This window comes from Hibiscus syriacus, unplaced genomic scaffold, assembly GCF_006381635.1.
Source record: "Hibiscus syriacus cultivar Baekdansim isolate YM2019G1 unplaced genomic scaffold, ASM638163v2 tig00111191_pilon, whole genome shotgun sequence".
NCBI classification, from domain to species: domain Eukaryota; kingdom Viridiplantae; phylum Streptophyta; class Magnoliopsida; order Malvales; family Malvaceae; genus Hibiscus; species Hibiscus syriacus.
This window is the reverse complement of record NW_024063010.1, coordinates 2,656,270-2,679,910: the sequence shown is the minus strand read 5'-3', so window position 1 is coordinate 2,679,910 and position 23,641 is coordinate 2,656,270. Positions and strand designations below refer to the sequence as shown.

Genomic DNA, 23,641 nt, shown 5'->3' with positions numbered 1-23,641 from the left:
AAGGTTTTGTCAAGCTTTCATGGAGACGTAGTTGTACAAAGGCTTCAGGAATATTTTGGTCCCTACATATATTGTTTTTTCCCAAGTTCTTTTTCCTGTCTGAAATCTGAATTGATTCTCAGGACTTTGGTTAACTGAATATAATATTAACTGTGAGATTAATATTTCTAAAACGAAGCATTATCTGATAAATTAGTAGTAAAATCATATTACTTTGTTTAATTTATTTAATAATATGTAAGATTGTAATGTTTGATTAATGAATGTAAGATTAAATTTTGAAAATTTGATGAGCTATGCACCAGTTAGTGAGGGTTTAAGACCTTCCACAATGATACACACGTTGTAACTATTTTGTGATAGTTCATATGAGTTGAGTCTTCTACAAATTAATCACGTGATTAGAGTTGCAATGGACCATTTAAGATCAAATTTGAGTTCGAAAGCCAGGTATAAGGGAATGTTCAAACATTCTCATAACGTCCAAAATTAATACATAGAAGTGATATGTTTTTTCAATTTTTTTACATAATATACAAAATGTAACAAATATATTAATAAAAAAATAAAAATAAGAATAAAACGCAAAATAAAAACATGGCGAGAAAAAAGATAAAGCAAATAAAATAATAATAATAATGAAATAAACAATAACTATAAATTAGATAAAAAAAATGTAAATAGAGAAGAATATTCACACACACACACACACACATATATATATATATATATCAATAATAATTATAAATGACAATGAAATAATAAATACATAAAAACGAAAATATATATATATAATAATAAATAGTAATGAAAATAATAAAATAAATGTAAATATAAAAAAACTAAGACATAAAAGTATGCAGGACCCAATTGAAACAAAATAGAATTTAAAGGTCAAAATTAGCATTTACATATGTTGTGTGAGCAAAACTCTGTTCGACTTAAAATTTTATTTATTTTTAGTTTCAAGTTATTCATTTCGAGTTATTTGGATCAACTTGAATTATCGAGTCAATTTCAAGTTTCGAGTCGAGTTTAAATTTGAAACTTTCAGGCTGCTCAAAAAATAAAAATTTGACTGAGTATTTTGAAAATTTTGCAATTGAGTCGTTGATTTCCTCATTCCTTTAATTCCCCCTTCATTTTAAATTTATTTTTTTACCAAATTTGAACTACATACTCCTAAAGCATCGTAGAATACCGATGTACTTTTAATTCCTCTTTTCGATAACAAGTTCAAATTTTCAATTCAATCCCTCAACTTTTCATGATTTCAAGTTTATTTATTTTTTACCAAATTTGAACCACGTGCTCTTATACCACTATTAAATACCTATATAACTTAAATTCCTTTTCTTTTTTTACTAAAAGTACTCTGTTTTAATTTAGTGACTTAATTTTACTTATTACTCAATTTGTCTTTTGACTGAAATTATTTACAAATTCTTTATTGCACCGATTTCCCGAGTGGCCCGAGATCGTGTCTCGAATTAAGTGAATCATTTTACTTTTTGGAGTCGTCACCAACCTTTTTGGATTAGGTAAACTCGAATACCTAAATTTTACCTCTTACCGAATATACATCTTGCCAAAGATTCACTTGGAATGGTTCAGGAGTCCATTACGTGTGGGGAAGGATGAGCACCTTCACATCTCCCTTTTGGTACCAACATAGTTATAAATTGTCTTAATAGCGGAAATTAAAGTTTAGACCAAAATTTAAGAAAAAGATCATAATTACTTACCTTTGAGTATTTGTTACTATAAAATTAAATGAATTATGGTATTTTAAATAAAAAATAAATACTATAATTATGTCTAACAAAATAAAAGAGTTATAAGTATCATATATAAAAAATGCAAAATATACATGAAAGATGAACAAATAGGGAAATGCACAAATACACAAATTTAAAAAGGAATGCAAAATAAGATACAAAAAGATCCATAAATGTAAAGAGTTAAAAAATAATTAAAAATAAATATAAAATATAAAAAGGAAACAAAATAAAATTAGAATAAATTTTAGAAAGCAAATTATGAAAAGAAGCAAAATAACTAAAGATGACATAAATTAACTAAACTTAAAAGAAAAATACAAATTAAGAAACAAAATAGAAATAAATCTACCATACCAATTTAAGCACGTTTAAGGAAAGTTACAGAAATTAAAAGGTATATATATCGAACATAAACTAATTAAATTTAAAAAAGGAAAAATATAATAAAATAGTAATAACACCAAGCGGCCATTGTAAATAACAAAGTAAATTAACTTTAAAAATAAAATAGATGCTTTAGGGAACGATCAAAGTTTAATATATAAATTTTAATAAAATGGAAAATGAATTAAAAAAACTGAATATTGAAACATAATTAAGAAAAATAAAAAAAAAGATAAATTTTCATAAGAAATAACAAGAATAACGACTATAATTACGTCTTATTCGTGTAAAAATACATAAATCTCATATGGATTTGAGTCGAGTTATCACATCATTTAATTGAAGTTAAGAAAATAAAAATCCTTCCAGAAAAAGTCAAAATGAAAATTAAATTAAAAAAAAAGGTTAAAATACATAATCCTCTAACGGTTTTCACTAGAGAACCTCGAGATAAGATAGATCTAAATAAAATCTTTACCTCTTGTTCATCGGCCTCCTCTCTCAATAATTTTTTGAATAAAAAATAAAAACAATCAATTGAGCATCGAAGTTCTAGCATGCAAGCGAGAAGAACACGAGAAATATTTAAAAAGATTTCACTTTTTATTGGTATTCTTTTTTCGATCTCCTTACAAAAATTTCTTTGATTTCTCTTCTTCTTTTTCTTCCCTCTTTTGCATGAGATGAGTGCCTATTTATAGCCATAGACCTCCAAAAAAAACCTAAAACCTAAAATCTTAACATTTTTTTTATTAATGCTAGATACAAAATTAAAAAATAAATCTTATCATAATTTATAAGATTCTAAATTACCTTAAATAAGTATAGAAAGTTTAAAGTTTAATTTAATTGTAAATAATCAATAATATAATTTAAAATTCGTAATAAAATAAAGGCTTAAGGGTCACCTTTGCCCCTATAGTAGATCAAATTTATCATTTTCGCCCATATCGTATTTTCACATCAATTTAACCCTCAGTTTTTTAATTGCATCATTCTATACCATTCCCCTAAATTAAAACCATAAGTTCAGTGTTTAAAGGTAATAGGGTTATGGTAGGGTTTATGAATTACAATTTATGATTTTAAGTTAGGGGTAGGGTTAAAAATGATGCAATCGAGCAACTTTGAGGGCTAAATTGATGTGAAAACAGGATAGGGGCAAAGTGATAAATTGGGTCTACTATAGGAGCAAAAGTTACCCTTTTGCCTAATATAAATATCTCGTATTCAACCTGTATTGGATTTTCTGAACGCGTTGTCTTCGTTAAAATAAGCATATCTTGAGTTTCTGATGTTCGATTGAGGTGTTTCAAAATGCGTTGAAAAGCTAACTGAAAGACGATCCTATTTTAAGAAGACATTATGCCTTGAAAACGCTCAAGTGGTTTCCCTTTTTTCTGTCATTATCAGCTATATAATATATATAAAATATATTATAAAATGCTACAAAGTTTGGGTATTGGATAGGTGGTTTTATTTTCCATCTATAAGGTAGTGATACATGTCATCGTTTTATTGAAGACTAAATTTATTTTAATATATTGAATTAAATTATGATCAAATTGATAATAATATATAAATATTAAGGATCAAATATGTAATTATATCAAGTTTTTTTTAACTACCAAATCATCTCCTCCTATAAAAGTTAAAGGACATTTACTTGATTGAAGCATTTAAATAGTTGAGAGGTCTGATTGATTAAATCAAAATATCGGTGGTCAAAATGAAATCTGACAATAGTTAAATGGTCACCAATGTAGTTTACCCAAAATAATTTTATGAAGAAAAAGAACCATTTATGGGAAATAATCGCATCAAGATTCCAGAAAACCATAAATCTATATTAAATGAGAAGGGAAATTTTTGTAAATGTACAATCAACTGAGTACATCTCAATAAATTTTAGTATATTTGTTGCTATCGTCCATACAGATGAAAGAAGCCTTTGGTTTATTTGGAGGAAGAAATAACAAGGATATGATGAAGCCATGATTGATTTGTCTTTTAGTTTTGTCATCTCGTGTTTTGGTCTCTTTTATTTGACTTTTACCGATATAATATTCATGAGAAATGGCATGAGTTTTTTGCTCCGAGAAAAGACAAAGAAAAAATATGGTGGATTCGGCACGAACAGAAGAGAAAGATTACACAAGCAAGTTACTTTTGTTAACGATGAACAATGACATCCTAAACTATAGATATATACTAATCGCATTCCTTGTTAGTAAAATCGTTAGGCTAAGTAATATTATTACATGTTTGAAAAAACAAAAATTAGGCTAAACTATGATTGAAGTTAATTGCATATTTGGATGAATTTAGGGATGAAATTGGAATATTCAAAAATTTGAAGACTAATTTAAAAAGAGGGTCGTAGTTTAGGGATGAATTCGGGATGTTCAAAAGCTCATTGACTAATTTAGAATGAGAGCAAATTTGTTGAATCATCCCAACAAATCTTCCTCAACGATATTTCTTGAATCTCCTAACAAGTTTGTTGCCTGCTCGTTGAATCATCCCAACAAGCCATTTTGGTTTCCTTATTGTCATCATGATATATCCCGCAGAAAATCCAAACACCAATCCACAGCTATAACCCATCACCACGAATTTCCAATCCAATCCGAATGCAGAGTCATTGTCATGTTCATAAACTACTGGTGCTGGTGGTTCATTTTGGCCACAACCTTTTGAAACCGGAAACCCACACAACCCCGTATTGCCAATGTAGGAATCGTTGAGAAAGGTATTGAATTGTTTTCCCTGAGGTATGAGCCCAACTAGATGATTCTCCGCCAAGTTTAACACTTCAAGAAAATTCAAACCAGCCAACTGAGAAGGAATTTCCCCAACGAGCCTGTTGCAAGAGAGATCTAGCGACTCAAGTGCTGCTACATTCCCTAATGAGGAAGGAATATGACCGGTTAAGTGGTTATGGGAAAAGTTGAGCACTTGGAGTGAAATAAGATTTCCAACTTCCTCTGGAATGATCCCTTCAAACCTATTGCTTGACATATCAAGTGCTGCAAAAATAGTTAAAATTCTCTCAAGCTCAAAGTCCCCACCTTTCATTGTGACAACCAAGGAATCTTGATAGTAATAACTACCATCGTCCATATATCTCATTTGATTATCGCCCAAACTCATCATACCTTGGAAAGTTCTAAAGTATGTTGTTGGCAGATAACCAGATAACTTGTTATGGGAGAGGTCCAGGATTCGTAGGGTCAAGAAGGGAGATCCAATTCTCAAATCGATTATTTGACCATAGAAATAGTTGGCTCGCAAGACAAGAACTTGTAGCCGAGGAAGAGTTCCCAACCAGTGGGGAAATGTGTCATTTATCTTGTTATTTCCCAGATTCAACACTTCCAAATTATGGCAATTTGCCAAAGACATAGGTAGTGGCCCATCAAAATCATTGTTGTTGAGGTTAAGTGTGTGCAACTCGTGGCTTCCTTTAACACAAAAATCAGGGATGGTTCCATGTAAATGATTCATCTGCAAATCTAGAACATAAATATTTCTCAAGCCCAGACATCTTGGAATTGCTCCACTCAGGTTGTTATGGGACAAGTCGAGAACTATATCTGAATGGGACAAATTGCATATGGAAGGAGGAATTTCTCCAATCAATTTGTTCTTTGAGATTAAGAGAACGGATGTGGAAGGAGGTGGTGGTGGAAGTGGCCCTTCTAATAGGTTGGAGCCGAGATTTAGAACTTGTAGATTCTGCCATGAAGAATATTCTACAACTGTCAACAAGTTGTCAGAAAGATCAACAAATTGTAGCTTGCTTCTCCAATTTATTTCTTCTTTGGTAATCTGGCCTTGAATGCTGTTGTTTGAAAGATCTAATTCTCTCAAACTCTCTTGCGTTGTCAAGAAATTTGAGAATTTAGTTATATTACAAGAAGACAACGACAAGGAGTTAAGATTAGGCAAGACAAGGCTAACCTGACTATTGTTGCTCACAAATAGTGGATTGTTGTGTGAAAGATCCAGATACAAAAGATTCTTAAGCTTTAAAAACATATCAGCCTCGATGACACGGACTTTATTATAAGAAAGGTCCAGAGAGGTCAAACCTTCTAGATTTCTTACAAAATTTGGAAATTCTCTTATGTTGCAAGAAGAGAGTAGTAGTGTCGAAAGATTAGGCAAAGAGTAAGTGGTGTTGCTGCTTGCACTGCTCAATGATAGCAAAGTATTGTTCGAGAGATCCATTGACACAAGTTTGCTGAGGTTGGAGAGTTTGTCCATTTCAAAACTACCACTCAAATCATTAAAGGAAAGGTCAATATCAATAAGGTTCACAAGCTGGGAAAAAGAATAAGGAATGGGACCCTGTATCTCATTACTGAACAAATCAACAACCTCCAAGGGAGCAACCTTGTCAAATTCATCAATAGGACCAGTAAGCCTGTTATTATGGAGCGACAACACTTTTAAAGATGGAAGAGAAAATAACCAGGAGGGTACCCTGCCACTGAGAAAGTTGTGATCGAGGTATAGTTTAGGAAGTCGTGAAAGCCCACAAACTTTAGAAGGAAGGGAACCAACCAAACTGTTATTTGAAAATTCTAGAACTTGAACTTGTGGAAGGTTGAAGGCTGAAACTGGCAAAAGACCACTAAGCTTGTTATCTCTCAAAGACAAATGAATTAGGTTGGTGAGGTTTCCAAAAGAATCTGAAATCTGTCCCACCAAATTATTATAGGAAAGATCCAAATATCGGAGATGTGTGAGGTTGGCAAGAGTTGTTGGAATTGTCCCTCTTAAATTGCTATTACGAAGATCCAATATCTCCAGAGATCTAAGATTACCAATTGAATTAGGCAGTTCCTGCAAATATGAAAACGATACTTGCAGTGACTTGAGGGGGCCACTCCAATTAGTCTTTGGGAACTTGACTTCAAGATAACTACCCGAAACACTGAACTCCTGTAGGCGTGGAAAGTGGAAAACATCTTCAGGGAACTTCCCTTGTAGTTTAGTAGCCCCAAGGGTAAGAGTTGTGATGTAAGAAGACACGTTAAGGAAAGAAGCAGGTTCAACTAAAGACATATTGGCACCCGAAAGAAGAAGGTGTCTTAGTTGTGTCAAGTTTCCCACCACATTTTCAAACACATGACCCTCAAACATCAAATGATAATTATCAGATAGATCAAGGGATGATAGTTTAGAAAGGTGTGAGATTTCATGTGGGATTTTACCTGAAAATGATGAGGTAGAGATGTTGAGATGGGTCAAACTAGTCAATTGGCCAAACTGAGGTGCTATTGGGAACATGTTGAAATTATTTCCAGCAAGGTTAAGCTCTTGGAGATGGCGGAGGAGGAAGAGGGTGCTGTTGGAGGAGATAGGGCCAGCAAGGCAGCTGCAACTGAGATCGAGGCCAATCACATTCCCAGTTTCAGTACCACACTTAATCCCATCCCATAAACAACAATTCGTGCCTTTCTTCCACCACATTGTTTTAGCCTGAGACACTTGGCATTCCCAACTTTGCAAGCAATCAATGGAAAAGGAGTTGCTGAATTGGATTAAGGCAACGCTTTGGTCATGAGGGCAGGACAGCAGCGTTGAAGCATAAGCATTATAAGCAAAGAAGAGGGAAAAGAGCACAAAATACGACGATATTAACCACTCTTTCATGTTTCTCTTAGGATACAAAGTGAGAATTGAGAGTGTAAAATGTGAAGGCTGATAAATTAAGAGTGGAGTGGGGAGCATAGATTTATATCAAAATTTGAGGCAAACAAAAACATTTATCTTCACATTTCAAACCAAACGCTACCGACTTTAATTGGCGACTTCAACATTAGTTTCTTCTCAATTATTTTGGCATTTTTAGCAGTGTGTCTTATGGGTTAGGAATGAAGACCACGCTTAAAGACTATGAAGAGACCAAATACTTTGAAATTACTAGGAAAGCGAAAATGGGGACAAATACTTTGAAATTTAATACATCAGAGCTAGTCATGCAATTAAAAGTCTTTTCAATTATAGAAAGTCATAATTTGAATGGTCGGAAACGTTTGTAACCAATGACGTCCTATTCAAAACTAATGCATTGAAGACTATAATAAGTCAAGAGTGACCAACCTCTACGCAATTTTGCCGTGCTTCCTCTGCAAGTCATATGGTGTAGACATTTACAGCCAAGTGCTTCCTCTGCAAGTCAAGGAGTCACCAACCTCCGATGTTTGAGAATTTGGTGTACCGCTAATCTTGGAAATTTCAATGCTCTGCAACCATAGCTTTCATGGAAATTCTTCTTTTCTTTAATCTAAGAAATAAGCTCACAGTTTTGGGGCAATGGTATATTGCATTCTTATACGAGGATATTAAAATACATGAATAATTCTAAAAAAACCCTCCAACTTTGATGTTGGAAAAGAAAATTTGGAAAATTAAAAGTACCGGTTGTCATATGAGTTATTTCTGCCATGTTCTTTTGCAGAAATATCTCATCAAAGATCTTTACATGAACTCCAACAAGATGACAATGTAAATGCAGGTTACAATACATCGACATCGAAGCACATAGACTTAGACTGGGAAACACACAGCTTCTGTTCGGAAGAAATTTGCTCGATTTTATGGATGGCGGATGCAAATGAAGCTTTATTTCCGATTAAATATGCTCTCAGGAGACTCAAAGTCTGGATTGTCCCCATTAATACCTGTTTTGCAGGAAACTTTAAGCAGCACATTTGATTCAAGAAGCGACATCATGCTGATTTAAGTTCAGCACCAGAAATGATTCGAGATTTGTTGCTGCAGAGAAGTTCCAATAGATTCGAGATTCTTTCTACAGAGGAATGAACTGAAGGGAGCAAACCAAACCTGCATTGAAACCTTTACTTGCTTTATGAAATTGTTCCAATTTTTTGAGTCCACAGCTACCTGCCTTTTATTCTTCCAGCGGATAAGAGTTGTGATGTAAGAAGACATGTTAAGGAAAGAAGTAGGTTGGGCTGAAGGCAGCTGCAACTGAGATAGAGGCCAATCACATTCCCAATGTGGAAAACATAGTGATGACAGCCGACTTGCTTTTTGTGATGGATTTTTCTTTGGCATCCTCAATCAAAGCGTGCATAAGGGCTCCAATGGAATGCATAAAAATGGTATTTCTCATGGATTCAAAGCTACGGAAAACATGAATTAGATGACCAAATCGTCGTTATAGTTTACTTTGTTAATTACGATTCGATTAATGTAGGATCACGTCCCGTACTCTTATTTGAATGAACCGTATTTTTCAATGTTTATTATGTTTAAGATCTTTAGAAGAATGATAATATAGGTGCTCCAAGGCATAGATACAATTATCTCAAGAGACTGAGGTGAATGACTGGAAGAAGAAACGAGCTAAGATACATGAGGAGTATTGATGCTGCTGAGAACTTCAATAGAGTACCTGTCAGCACGTGTTTATTTCCTTTGTCTTCTTCTAATAGAATTAATCATTCTAGAAATTTAGATACCATTCTCAACACTTACTGCACAAAAATACCAGTCATCGGTACTGACAAGGCTGCAGGTAGACGTAAAGTTAGTTGTTTAATCCACTTTCTTACAGGAATGTTTCCAAAAGGTGACAAGTTTTTTGGAACGATGATCACAAGGAAAGATGTAATCGGGAAAAGCAACACAAACCTTGTTTTCCCCGAACAATGTCCCATTATATATGAACCAGAGAACATCACTCCCGGGCAAGTTCATCGAGAAAATTGTGATTCCGGTGATCATGGGGGGTTATTCATCAGATGGGTCCAGTTCATTTTTCACTTTGAAGAAACCAGATGATCATTCATGGGGCGAAGCCGACCATCAATGGATGGAGCTGGTGGGTTTTGTTGAGGATCATAAAACTGAGGTCTCTGCTATAAATGGACTCCATGAGTCTATAACAGATCAAGATCAGTTGAATCAAGTAGAAATATCCGAAGGTTCGTGCCACACGAAATCCAAAGGCGGAAGACCGAAATTTACACTCGCTCAGAAAAGAGAGAACAAGAGACTAAGTGATTACAGGTATAGGCAAAAGCGCAAGGTAATCATACATAACTTTCTTTCTCATTAAAACTCAATATGAAATCGAAAAATAATACGAATACGGTTGCTAAAGAAGCTTAATGATTGTTTCACGGTGTGCAGATAACAGCAGATGAATTGAACGCGGAGAACAAACACTTGAAAGTGGAAAATGAACGGTTGATTGCTGAGAATACTCTGTTAAAATCGCTGATCGATTCGCTGCTCTGCAATGGTAGACATGAGAATAATGTTTCTAAAGCTGAAGCAGAACCGAGTTCAAGTTCAGGCCAGCCACCTGCACAGGATTCGGTGCATTTGCGAGCACGAAGAGCTCAGGCCACTGACCATCACAAGGTACTTTTATACATATGATGACGTAATTGAAGGCTTTGCATATGTTTCCACTGATGTGAACCATATTATGGGCAGGCTATGAGAGCACAAATAAGTGAAAGCACCAAGAGTCTTAAAGATCTGATCCCTGGTTGCAATAAGGTATACCAATGAATAAAAAATATCTACACAAAATATATCATATTTTAAACCACTTTTGGACTCAGGGTCGGGGAGCTGTTTTGCTTGATGAGATCCTTAGTTATATTCAATTGTTACAACGCCAGGTCGAGGTACGGTTCCTTGCGCTTGTGTTTAAGTATAACCGTATTCGTTAAAGGTTCCCAGACATTGTCCGATGTTGTAGTTGCAGTTCTTATCAATGGAGCTTGCTGCAGTCAATCCAAGAATGAACATCGGTGTTAAAGCATTTCCTCTTAAAGATGCGTGTACTTCTGTTCAATACAAAATTCATGTTTGATTTCACATGTTTTTGGCTTAGAATTCGAAGTTTGGTAATGTTTTCAGCTCCTTGGTGAGAACATGAATGAGTTACAAAATCTGCTAGAGATGATGCCGTTAAATGAGGTTCCGAATCCGAAAAGACCCAAATCTAGAACATGCTGCGATGATGAAATGCCGGTTAACGACCTACTTACAAAGATCGGAGCCGACGAAGAGAGCAATGTGAAGTTTTCGGACTTTAGTGGCTTAGATGGGGATCGCTTGAAACTGGGGAAATATAGTTTCCCACACTCTCTGATCCCCACCCTCGAGAGAATCATCGATGCTTACGGTGATATTTCCGCAGCAAGTAAGATGAACCCAAGCATTACCGAGACGGTCTACATTATGTTCTGTGCTTGTGTCAAAGAGATGAACGATCTGCGAATCGAGGAAGTCACCGAGGATAGAATACTAAAGTGGAGGGACACGATCAAAGATGCTTTACGTATCAGTTTCGAAGTCGAATTCGCATTGAAACATTTGAAGAAAATCGCCCGCGCTTACATCGGTCTAACGGAACGCCTAAAGGTAAAGGATCTGATCATGAAGATCTCAATGTTGGAGGATGACTTGAGCTCCAAGAAACATGAGCTTGCAAAGATTTATAAACAATCCAAGGTTTACATTGATGTTGCAGATGATTTTAATGGCAATTTTGTCGGTTCTGGTATGTGTCAGAGCCTTGATACAACAAGGTGTGCACAAATTAAGTATTTACTATAATTTTAAAACATCCATACATACAATTATCCAGGCCTCGAATACTCGAACTCGAATATATAAATTTATTATACGATACAAATACGAACACGAATCCGATTCAGGATCAACCCTGGTTTAGCCTTTTGACTCCTGATATCAAGTCGTCGTCGATGGTGGGTTCAGGCCTTGAATTGCCGGAGAGTGCCTCTGACTTTCGGCTTCCGGAGGGGGCACGGTAACAATGTCTTTGAGGTTATTATTTTCAATGTAAACCATTACCGCTTAGCAATTTTTCAATTTTGCTATCGAAGGGCAGAATATGTAACAGCTTAAATAGAGGCAGAGTCGATACAAATTATATATATATATATATTTTAATTAAGGAGTCCATACAAATTATATATATTTTAATTAAGACATAATATAAAAATAAATGTTTAAACTATATTCTAAATTGATTTTGGTGTTTGAAGAATTTTTCGTTCAAAATAGGTATCTAACATTTTCAACGTTACACTTTTAGGTGTCTGATCGTAATCGCCATTAAATTTAATCATCATCTGACAAGTGTCACACATAAAAAAATTTAAAATTTTTTTTAAAAAATATTTAATGTCATATTTTAAAAAACTCAAAAAAAAAATAAAAATGTCCATTGTCGATTAGCCACTGTCAGTCCATGATTGTCACCGTTGACACAATCAAAATTATCTTGCCACCACAACCAAAATTCAGTTCCCCACACACCGTGAAATTACGTCGATCGTTGTGGAAAATGTCGCGAAAGGTCGTTCGGTTTTTAGGTTTTCATTTATTGTTTTTCGACGATTTTGACTGCTCCAGCTATTCATGCATTACACGACCGTCACCATTAAATTCCTCATCCTGCTCCGAACAAAACTCAAACAATGGTGACCCGTCATCATTAGAGGTGGGGGTGAGATGGAGAGGGGACAATGCGGAAGAGATATTGATTATTTTTTTAAAAAAAATTTAAAAATAATATTTTTATTTTTAAATTTTTTTTAAAAATAATATTTTTATTTTTAAAAAAATAAAAATATCAAAAAATATAACACTAGATGATAGAAAAACATTATACATATATTTTTAACGAAAATTTCTTTAGCCACCAAAAATTAATTTAATGTATAATTTAGACACTTATTTTTATATTAAAATTTTAATTAATTGTTAATATATATATATATATATATATTAATACTTTATTTTATATCACTTATTATTTATTTTTAATAGTTTTTCTAAATAAGACTAAAAAATTGCGAAAAAACTGAGTCAAAAAGATATGATGCGAGTGCTTATGATTCGACCTTAAGTGTGCAATAATTCAACCATATGGTGTAACTTAGTTTACAAGTAATCAAAAAGGATAATGCATAAATTTGTCGCTATACGTAGAAATTTAAATAAATCACTATATAAGTTTTTTAATTGCCAATATAATTTTTCATTAATTTAGACTATATGTTATATAAATTTATTATAATAACGATTCTTTTAATTTAACATTTTGATTCGTATTTTTCAAAAATAATCATAACATTAAGATTTTATTTTTGAGTAAGCTGAAATGATTACAAAATAGTATATGTTTGAAATACTCTCAACCATTTGACATTGAACGCCCAATCATACTACTGTAATCGTTGGTGCTCGAATCCATGACCTCTAAAAATAACAATGATTCCCTTAATCACTGAGGCAAATTAATTCGTACCTCGTAACATTAAGATTTAAATCCTAACTTTATTTAAAAAACCTAATATTCTATCTCTTTAAATTGGTTATGATTATACGTTGTTTTAATTTATATTTATCATTCTACTTTTCAAATAAAGATAAATCTACCACTAAAGTTTATATTAAATTTTGCTTTAATCTTTAATCATAATAAATTTTATTAAACTAATAAATTATTCTATAATACTTAAAATAAAGTTATATATCATTCGTATTTTATAACTTAAATTTTAATATTTAATTTATATCAAACAACACTTTCACTTATTATTTTTTAATATTTTATAAATTAACTTGTTTTAAATATTAAAATAAAATGTGTAAAAGGATATTTTTCTTGTTAAATTCTATTTTTCAAATCATTACAGTCGACAATAAGGGTAAAATCTAATTAAAAAATAAAAATTGGCGGCAAAATTCAGTAAAATTAAAAAGTTGAATAGTAAAATTATAACACCCAAAACTCAAATGTGCCTAAAATGCTACATTAGGTTACAGAAGCAACCAGTGATTTTCAAAATCTTTTCAATTTTTTTTCAAATATACTGAATGATGTCATAATAAACTTAAATAACAATTACAAAATACTTTATAAAAATCAGAGCTCCGTGACACATAATTTAAAACCAATAATACAAACTATGAGTTATAAAACTGAATACATTAGTAAGGTTCTATGAATACATATGTACACTAAACTACAGTGCAATACTCTGAAGGAGATGCTGGAAGTCTTGTTGCGATGGTGCTCCACGAACTGCACAAGCTACTGACCTGCCCACGGAAAACATCCGAAGGCTGAGCTTACAAAGCCCAATAATATAATCTCTAATCTAGAGCAACATTAAGAATATTATAAACATAAGTATGCATGATCTTGATCAAGTGCTACCTACTTAAGGCTTAAATGTTCTATCACTGAAACAAGAGTCTCATGATTCCCTTAATCTTGTGCTAAGGGTCTCGCCATGAGTACACCACTAAAGGGTCTCTAGCCCTAATGATTATAACTGCTACACATTATCTAAATGTGATACTGACACTCTTGTGCATTATTTGAACATCAAACTGACTAGTATCTGGTCTTACATAGCCATCAAACACTAGTTAACTGGGGGAAGTCAAGGTCGCATAGCATCGATATAATTCCCACTGAGACATTGAATGATCCTCTAGTCCTCAAATAACCACCAGGTAGATCATTGAGGGGAAACTCGGTGTCATATAGCATCGGTACAATTTTTGCCTAACTGAAGCATTGGTTCGGTCTCACACAGCCTTCAAGCCAAGCTTTAAGGATTTCATTGTACTGGACCGATGCGACCATACATGCATATTTAAGGACCCTAAGGCCACATAACACTGACATCGCTAACTCACTCCTCGCGAGTGTTCGATCTTCGCGCCCTAGCTAGATCTTGAAGTGCCTCACACACTGACAATGCCCCACTAGGGCAGCTACAGTAACCTGACTACTCCCTAAAATAGTCTAACACACTAAAGTGAGGTCATCCACTTACTAGCTGCTATCTCGCTCGTTCCCTCACCTAGAACGTTTGCAAGGGTCTATTAGTTTGTTTCTGATGTTGGTTTATTAAACAGTTCTATTTTACTCACTCATTACTAAAGGGCACTTTAGTCATTTTCTTCCTTTAACGAAATCTCAACGCTTTTCAGGATTTTACGGCGATTACCGAGTTCACTACTCATTGGCTGTGATACTAACTAGCCCGATACCTGACTCGGGTTCATTTCTGAGTAGCGACACTATATTCGTTCTTACCACACTCTCCTTCAATTCTTCTTCAAATTGGGAGGAGTGAAGCAACTGCACATTCACCATTCGCTGACATTCTTGTTATACTCAATTATGCTATTTCATGATCTGATTATCTTGTCTTACCGTTGTTAGTGCATCTTCTACAAAGACCCTTTCTTCTTAGATACTTGCTACATGTTCAATTTGAAGATACTTGGATGCATTACATTTACTTTGATTACTCTAGTTGTAACTCATTTCTATGAGTGTTCTTGGGCCCTTTTGGTCATTTACGTCCCTCGTGGACTATGTTCTATCATTACGGACCATCCTTAGTTCTTACGGACCTTAACCGAGTCAAAACTGATCTTCCAAGGTGGGTAGTATCGATACCCTAGGGTCAAGTATCGATATCTTATGAGTATAGATACCAAAAACAACTTCGATGTTCTGAAAAATGGCCCAGTATCGATATTGTTACCCCAAGTATCAATACTGTAGCGACAATATTGATACTCTCCCTGCAGTATCAATACTCTCTACCTGAAATCCCTAATTTTTTTCCCAATTCATATAATATTAATATTGTTCATCCAAGTATTGATACTCGAACTTGAAAATGGTTTATTTAGGCTCGGGAAAGCACCTAAAATCACTCTAAAGGCCATAGTTTGGTTTATAATCATGTCCTGAAACTTTAGGAAGTTATTTAGGGCCCTAAAGTGTCATACAACACTCTTTTTACATCAAATTCGTCATATATGGCATGAATCAAGTTTGAAACCCTGAAAGCCCAATATAACATCTCAAACTACGAGTTAGTGACTAAATTGTAAAACTTCAGAATTTGGTGATTAAAAAAAATAGTTGAATAGTTCTAGAATTTATTTAGAGATATTTTATGAAGGGTTGTTAGTAATTATTAAAGGAATTAAAGGGAAAAATGGTCATTTGACATGAAAGATTTTTATTTCCCTTATAAGATAAGGAAAACACGTGGAATCTATTTCAGAGGAAATAAGTTTCCACACAATTCTCTCATTATCTTCTTTTTCTTCTTCATACGAGAATGATAGCCAAGCAAAGGTGAGATTTATGATTACTTGATTGTTTGTTGATTTTAAGTATGGATTTTGATCCTTAGGTGATACTTAAGCTTAAGGAAAGCTTAACTTGTCTTAAAATCAAAAGATGAAGTAGTTATGAAAGATTAAAGAGAATGGGTTTTTAAGTGAATTTATGGAAAAGAGTTGATAAGTTGAATTTGAAACTAAATTTGACTTGTCATCAACTTAATTAAGAGATATGAAGTGATAGAATTGGATTTAGAGCATCTTGAAATTTGGTATGATTATTGATTTCCATATGAAAGATGAAATTTTGAGGTTAAAGATGTATTGAATGAGTAGAAATTAGTTTAAGTATATGTACTTGAGCTAAGAATAGAAAAGGGAATGAAACATGAAGAATTTAAACTGAAAATGATGAATTTTCGGGCTTAAAATACAATTTATGGGCAAGGTGCATCGGTACACATTCAATATGTACTGACACACTCTTAAATGAAGAAACATCGAATGCAATAAGTGTATCGATACACAGGTAGTGTATCAATACACCAGTGAAGGGATGTATCGATACACTATAGTGTGTATCGATACACTTCAAAGGGAAAATGAAAATAGATCTTTCTTTAGTTTAAGAAATGAAATATTAGAGTATGCTGTTTGAAATACTGATAAGTATTAATACATGATTGTGTAGACATTGATTGAAAGCAAAGTTTGGATGGGTCGTCAGAGTAAGATTCAAGAGAGAACAAGAGTTGGTATTGGCAAGTAGCTAAGGTGAGTACATGATAATAAGTGTAAGTTATGCTATGGAATTAAGACTTGCAATAAGTCTATTTCCTATATTATAATGCATGAATTTATGATTATAAGTATGTAAATGACATGATTTGTATGTATGCATGATTATGTGTTGATATGTTTTTATATGAAATGATATGATTACGTGAATAAGAGTAGGTTGACATGGATGTATGGTATATGAACTATATAGGTATATTAAACAGGGATAAACAATATGATTATGAATTAGGCTAAAACATGATTGTGAGATAATTTAAGTGAAATATTATAATAAAATTACATGATTAACTAAGAAGTGAAATAAGATAAATAGCATTGATTGTAGAATACTTTAAGAATAGTATATAAATTAAGAGACATAGACACAAGTGATTATATGAAGGTATAAAATAAGTTATATTGGAAAATTTATATGATTAAAGGAAACTAGGATACGAGGTAAATGGTAAAAATTTATGAAGTTATATGAGAAGATTCTAGGTGCTATGTGGAACTGAACTAAGTAAATATATTAAACTAGTATATCAATGATGTGAATAAAGGGTAGATGTTAATATGTTGTGATATATATATATGAGTTAGGAGAATGTTATATGATCTATACAAGGATAAGTTAGGAAACTACATATGAAATGAAATGAGTACATGTGTATATGTGATGTAATGTGTGATTTTATGAAAATATGACATGAACTATGAGATAATAAATGATATGATTTCATGTATAAATTTATATGTTATTCTATGTGATATATGATGTATATATGAACATATATGAACAAGATATGACATGCATGTTTACATGAACACATGAGAAATAATATAAGTTATATGATATGATTTATATGATTACATGCACATGTGATACATGTTATATGATATGGACCTATGTGACTATGTGGGAAAGAATATATGTCTATAAGAAGACATAAGAACAAGGTATAAGTTATGTGATATGTGAATATGAGTCATATAAAAATGTTCTACGTGTAAGTAAACTATGTGCCGATATAAATATGTGATAAATATGAAAGATAATGCTCATGTTATGTGTCATGAGATCTAGAGGTATAGTTGGCATGCCAAGAGTCGAGGGTCTACGCGGTTCTTTGGGACAATTCCACGTGGTCCTTCGGGACATATATGTCTTCTTTGGAACATGTATGTGGTCTTTTGAGACAACTACTTGATCTTTGGTATATGTATATTATTCTTAAGGAATTTCTATGTGGTCCTTATGGACATTTTATATGGCACTTCGGAGCATTTCTAAGCGGCACTTCGGTACAATTCTACGAGGTACTTCGGTGAATTTATACGAGTTGTGGTGACAACATTTGTGCACAACCTCAATGCACTCGTATATCTTAAGTTCTCAAAAGTATACATGGGCTAATAAAACAATAATATAAATATATTATATGTGATATGTGTATGTGTGATATGTTATGAAAAATGGATTATAAGGATTATAGGATGCTATGTGTGATTCTTTGTGAAATGATATGTGTGTTATATGATGTACAGAAATAAAAATGTGAATAATAACATATATGCAGGTGGATAATTGTTGCATGACAAGATATATGTTGTTGTGTGTGTATTGTTTAATTAAGAATGACTAGAAGAAAAATATGAATGATAATGGAATGAGGTAATGATGGAAATGATGAGTTATGTATATGAATATATTTACTTATATGAAATGTTATATAGTTTTGTACGATATGATAGTATTAATTGTACATGTATTGTTATAAGCAAGAGTTTATATTAGATGTTTTATATGCCTCACTAAGTCAACGACTTAGCGAGTAATTGTTTTACACGTAGGTTCCAAGAAGAGGAAGATTGATAAAAGTTATGCAAGACAAGTCAGTTTCTCCTTTCCAAAGATCAAATCAGAAAAGAATTGAATAGTTTGTATTTTGTAATACTGATTGTGGTTGGCATGTAAATAAAGATTTGAATTCGATATGTTCCAATCAGTTTTGTAAAATCATATGATTGAGTTTTGTAATGTTTTAAACGTATTTATGTAAATGGTAACTTTATAGTGATGAAAGGTTAAGTTTTTATGAGTTTTATATATGTTTTACTGAAAGTACTGTAGCAGTGCATCGATACACATTTTAAATTCGATGTTTTTGTGCATCGGTATACTGTTCACGATACTATTTAAACAGTATTGATACTATTCATACAGTACAATAATATTTATAAAAACATTTTTATGACTTAAATTTGTTATAACGAAACATAATTCAGCAATATATTATCGTATTTTCTTAATATAAGTCCAAATGTTTTATTATTTTGTAAGAATATTGTTTAAAAAGGTTAATGTGACATCTCACGGGTTAGGGTGTTACACCCAAATACTCAAATCTTGGCAAATCATCATGCTTAAGAAAGTCTTAACACCAGAAATGATTAAAAATACACTACCTTGTTGTTAGAAACCCGAAATGAAGCTCCTTGCTTAGCCACACTCCTTTCCTTGGTGATTTGGATGATAAAACTCCTATTTTTCTTGCAACCAAAGAACCCAAAGATTTACATCACTAAAATGATGTTGCTAGATAGAATAGGAACGAAATTGAAGTAGGAAGGATTCCCAAGAACTTACCTTTGAGCTATGGTGCTTAGGAGGAAGAATGGAGAAAAAGTGATGGAGAAAGGAATAAGAAGAGGAAGAATGGAGAAAAAGTGATGGAGAAAGGAATAAGAAGAAATGAAGAGAAAAGAGATAAAAATGAGATATAAAAACTCTCATCTTTAAAAAGGGTGAATTCGCACATTTGGTCACTTCTCATTTTTCACTTATTCAATAATCTCCTTTTATGGCTAGTTAAGCTAAATTCTAACCCAATTAAGCCCACGCTCGGCCCAACGAATTTAATTATAAATTCCACCAGGTTCATTTATCTCTCAGATAAACCCGAAACTACTAGTCCGAAATTTGGGGTGTTACAAAAATTCATCGATTATTTTACTCTCATATTTCTTCACAACTCACAAGTCTCCAAACGCCATGATACTATTTTTTTCTATTTATTTTACAGACATTCAAATATCAACAATTTATACATTTATACGACTACTTTAAAGCTGATTTTATTTATTTCTTTATTTATTCATATATGACCCGCTACCTCAAAGCCATTCATGGATGCCAAACATCACTTGGCAGATATTTTAGGGACTTCTTTAACATCGGGACCGACTTGAAAGTTGGAAAAACACATCACCATGGCAAGTTTGCTTTCCTCTCTCTCCAAAAACGACATCGTTTTCTCTTTATCTTCCTCGTTCTCGAACTGCATGTTAGAGAAGCACATACACAAGCACCTTCTCTTCTTCTTCTTCTTCGTCTTGTTTATTTTCTTCCCTTCTGGCAGCCGTGATGCATCTACAGAAGCTTTAGGAGAAGTAGAAATGGCAAAATACTCGGATGTGGTCTTGGTATAACTAGCCATAACTTGGTTTATTGTGAGTGAGCATATTGGGAAAATGTAAGCATATATAGAGGGCAGAGCCAATTATTGTTTTGATCATGCAAGTTGGCAGTCAAAACACGCATTGCACAAGGTCTTGTGGTTATAGAGTTTTTGAGCAAACATTGGATTAGACAGGGGGACCCTTGTATTTTACAAAGAAAATGAGGTAAAAAGGCTGGGGAAATGAGAATAAAAAACTTGATCCAAAACCCGATCTTACAAGCCAGGACTAATGAGTAATCAGAACATTGAACAAGTCTACATACAAGCTCTTAGATCACACAAGCCTATTCATTATTCAAAAGATATAGTATGGAATGAAATGTAACATGGGACTCGAATCCGATCGGATCGGATCGGGTCGGGTCAAGTTTTTAAAGGTGATGTTTAGGTCGGGTCGGATTTGAGTTTAGGGTAAAAATACTCAACCCAACTTGACCCAAAAAAATTTACATTATATATTTAGAAATAATTATAATAATACCCCTCTATATATTATTTTTTTCAATTAAATTATTATTTTTATTGAATAAAAATAATATTTTTATTATTTTGAGTCGGAAGATGGAGGGTATATATTTTCAAGTCGGGTCGGCCAAGACCCGATCTATGCCCATCCCTAAATGCAACCTAGAAGGAATCAGTTCGTAAACAAATATCATGATCAACAACATGCTAAACATCCGACAAAATTTCGTATTATAGTAGAGTCCATTCAAAGCAAACAGATGAATATGCTAGAACTTGCTCAACATATTCAATCACATAACAACGATTCTTTAGTAGCCAAAAAGTCACAAGTCTAGGCATACTCTCTTTATCTACAGCATTGCCTAAAAATTAAAATGAACCAAAGTAGTCCGAATTCATTTAGAACAACGATTTAAGATTTGTAATTCCCACCACCCGACATGTTTTCTCCACCATCGTTTGGAGCATAATCATTCTGGTATTGAGCATTAGGTGTACCACCTTGGTAGGGAGAACCATAATTTGGGACATTTTGAAAATTCTGTGCATTTCCATAGTTAGGGTTCTTCTGGAAGTTCTGATTATTACTGGACCATCCTTGATTTGATGGCATATTCCCCATGTTGGGTGGCGACATCCCTCCCATGTTGTTGGGTGGCGACATCCCTCCCATGTTGTTGGGTGGTGGCATCCCTCTCATATTGTTTGGTGGTGGCATACCTCCCATGTTGTTGTTTGGTGGCGGCATACCTCCCATGTTGTTTGGTGGCGGCATACCTCCCATGTTGTTTGGTGGCGGCATACCTCCCATGTTGTTGTTGGGTGGCGGCATCCCTCCCATGTTGTTGGGTGGCATTCCAGCTGTATTCTGAATGCCCTGGCTCGGAGGCATATCCCTATTGGGCTGCATGTTCTCCCTTCTCCTCTCATAGTTCCTCGATCTATCATAATTCCGTGGTCTGTCATTGCGCCTGTTTCTTTCATTTGCTCGAGCATTGTTCCTCACCCATTCTTCATGGTACTTAGGATCATAGGGCACTGCTTGACCATTAATGAAAGGCTCCCCTATAAAACAACAACTTATTCTAGGTATTAATAGCTTAAAACAAAAAGGAACTCAAAGAAGAAATGTTCAAGATAAGAAGTGAATAATACCTCCATAATCCTTATTCTTCACATCTAGATAGGAATCCGGAAGAACCCACCGAACTCCAGGAATTTCTAATTGGAAAATAAAAATTTATGAGCATATACAAAAGAAAACTTCCCTAAAAAGGCATTAGAGTGACAAGAAAGTCAGATGACAAGTTAAGAGATCATGCACCTTTGATCTTATAAGAAAGCTCTTCAGATACAAGAGCTCCAAATGCATAGTAGTGTCTGGTAGAAACGGAATAAATCTTCATCCTCGCTTCATCCTCGCTGTATACACGATGCACAAGAATTAAACAGGAACTAGAATATATCCTCCTTTTCCTTGGGTGCAATAGAAACCAAGTATCTAAAGAAAAAATTCCCACATATGCTAAAACCCCAACGATTAAACGATACAAGACTAAATCATCGTGTCAATCAATGGAGCTTTACAATATTAATATAACAAACTGCATGAATATATATCAGACCTAGAAGACCTGTAATCAAAATTGCATATTCAAAAGGAAAATGAAAAAAAAATTGTTTCAAACACTATAGCAAATGTACAAAGATTCTTCTATCCAATCATATTGTAATTTGTACACATTAAAACAACTACAATGATACAAGAATCAAGCATCACATATTTCCATAACAAAGATAACAAAGCAATAACCCCTGATTGACATCGAAGCAGCAGCCTTTAGTCTCACACTATCAGTACATTCATAACATGTAAAACAAAATAATACTAAAAGACAGGATTCATCAAAACAGAACACATTAAAACGAATTGTTCAATACCGTATGATGATAAAAGAATAGCGTAAAAAGGATACCTTCCCACTACTTGAGCTAGGGTTTTGATATAAAAATCAATAATATCATCCCTAGTAGCATCCTCTTTCGGCGGCTCCATCACAACGAGCCAATGCTCAAAATCGCAGCCGTCGAGCAAAATCGTTTCTTTCGGGGGTCTGTTCGAGTAGTTAGGGTTGGGGTCATTGAGGGAGGACCTGGCTGCTTTAGTGGAGAACGATTTGACGGATGGGGAAACAGGGTTCCGAACGAGGGGTGAGTAGCAAGGCGGTGCACGGAGGCGACGGAGGAAGGAGAGGGAAGGCGGTGGCGACGGGGCGATAAGAGTTTTGGTTGAGGAAGCGGCAGCGGCGGATGAGGAAAAGGAATAGAAAGAGCGAGAGTAAGGGAAGAGGAAGGATGTTAGTGATTTGGAATTTGAGAGAAGAGCTCGCGAGAGAGTTTGGGTCGCCATTTTTGGAGGCTGAGAAGTGAGATGTGAGAAATATGCGAGTAGATCGTAACGGAGAGGCTTTTGAAGGGCTTCCTTATATATGGAGAAGAAAATGGTAATTTACA

At 33.8% G+C, this 23,641-nt stretch overlaps 4 protein-coding genes across 7 annotated transcripts; 2 read left to right on the top strand and 2 right to left on the bottom strand.

The window, feature by feature from the left end:
- Nucleotides 1–2,885: 2,885 nt before the first annotated feature.
- On the bottom strand, nt 2,886–23,572 carry LOC120155383 (multiple organellar RNA editing factor 8, chloroplastic/mitochondrial-like). Of its 4 annotated transcripts, XM_039166949.1 has the most exons (6): nt 23,104–23,572; nt 22,452–22,549; nt 22,283–22,348; nt 21,516–22,192; nt 5,928–5,931; nt 2,886–2,901 (listed from the first exon to the last, which is right to left on the bottom strand). In XM_039166949.1, the coding sequence occupies exons 1-4, from the start codon at nt 23,535–23,537 to the stop codon at nt 21,540–21,542; spliced, it is 1,251 nt and encodes a 416-aa protein (XP_039022880.1). In that variant the 5' UTR covers nt 23,538–23,572; the 3' UTR covers nt 2,886–2,901; nt 5,928–5,931; nt 21,516–21,539. The 4 variants fall into 4 exon arrangements, with proteins under 4 accessions (XP_039022880.1, XP_039022882.1, XP_039022881.1 ...); XM_039166951.1 differs by lacking the exons at nt 2,886–2,901; nt 5,928–5,931 and having other exon boundaries at nt 21,332–21,753; nt 21,946–22,192; XM_039166950.1 differs by lacking the exons at nt 2,886–2,901; nt 5,928–5,931 and having other exon boundaries at nt 21,332–21,820; nt 21,962–22,192.
- Nucleotides 4,635–7,829, bottom strand: LOC120155417 (receptor-like protein 6). The gene has a single exon (XM_039166974.1). The coding sequence runs from the start codon at nt 7,827–7,829 to the stop codon at nt 4,635–4,637; it is 3,195 nt and encodes a 1,064-aa protein (XP_039022905.1).
- Nucleotides 9,558–10,740, top strand: LOC120155416. Its single transcript, XM_039166973.1, has 4 exons — nt 9,558–9,731; nt 9,877–10,233; nt 10,338–10,571; nt 10,647–10,740. The coding sequence occupies exons 1-4, from the start codon at nt 9,558–9,560 to the stop codon at nt 10,722–10,724; spliced, it is 843 nt and encodes a 280-aa protein (XP_039022904.1). The 3' UTR covers nt 10,725–10,740.
- On the top strand, nt 10,774–11,998 carry LOC120155415. Its single transcript, XM_039166972.1, has 3 exons — nt 10,774–10,995; nt 11,079–11,752; nt 11,899–11,998. Exons 1-3 carry the CDS (start codon nt 10,933–10,935, stop codon nt 11,996–11,998), a joined length of 837 nt encoding a protein of 278 aa, XP_039022903.1. The 5' UTR covers nt 10,774–10,932.
- Nucleotides 23,573–23,641: the final 69 nt, after the last annotated feature.

Coding starts and splice junctions, on each gene's coding strand:
- LOC120155417 (XM_039166974.1), bottom strand. CDS start 7,829: ATGAAAGAGTGGTTAATATCGTCGTATTTTGTGCTCTTTTCCCTCTTC.
- LOC120155416 (XM_039166973.1), top strand. CDS start 9,558: ATGAGGAGTATTGATGCTGCTGAGAACTTCAATAGAGTACCTGTCAGC. Junction 10,234..10,337: donor GGTATAGGCAAAAGCGCAAG/GTAATCATACAT, acceptor CACGGTGTGCAG/ATAACAGCAGATGAATTGAA. Junction 10,572..10,646: donor AGGCCACTGACCATCACAAG/GTACTTTTATAC, acceptor TATTATGGGCAG/GCTATGAGAGCACAAATAAG.
- LOC120155415 (XM_039166972.1), top strand. CDS start 10,933: ATGGAGCTTGCTGCAGTCAATCCAAGAATGAACATCGGTGTTAAAGCA. Junction 10,996..11,078: donor AAGCATTTCCTCTTAAAGAT/GCGTGTACTTCT, acceptor TAATGTTTTCAG/CTCCTTGGTGAGAACATGAA. Junction 11,753..11,898: donor CAGAGCCTTGATACAACAAG/GTGTGCACAAAT, acceptor ACCCTGGTTTAG/CCTTTTGACTCCTGATATCA.
- LOC120155383 (XM_039166949.1), bottom strand. CDS start 23,537: ATGGCGACCCAAACTCTCTCGCGAGCTCTTCTCTCAAATTCCAAATCA. Junction 22,550..23,103: donor CTAGCTCAAGTAGTGGGAAG/GTATCCTTTTTA, acceptor TCGTGTATACAG/CGAGGATGAAGCGAGGATGA. Junction 22,349..22,451: donor GCTTTCTTATAAGATCAAAG/GTGCATGATCTC, acceptor TTTTCCAATTAG/AAATTCCTGGAGTTCGGTGG.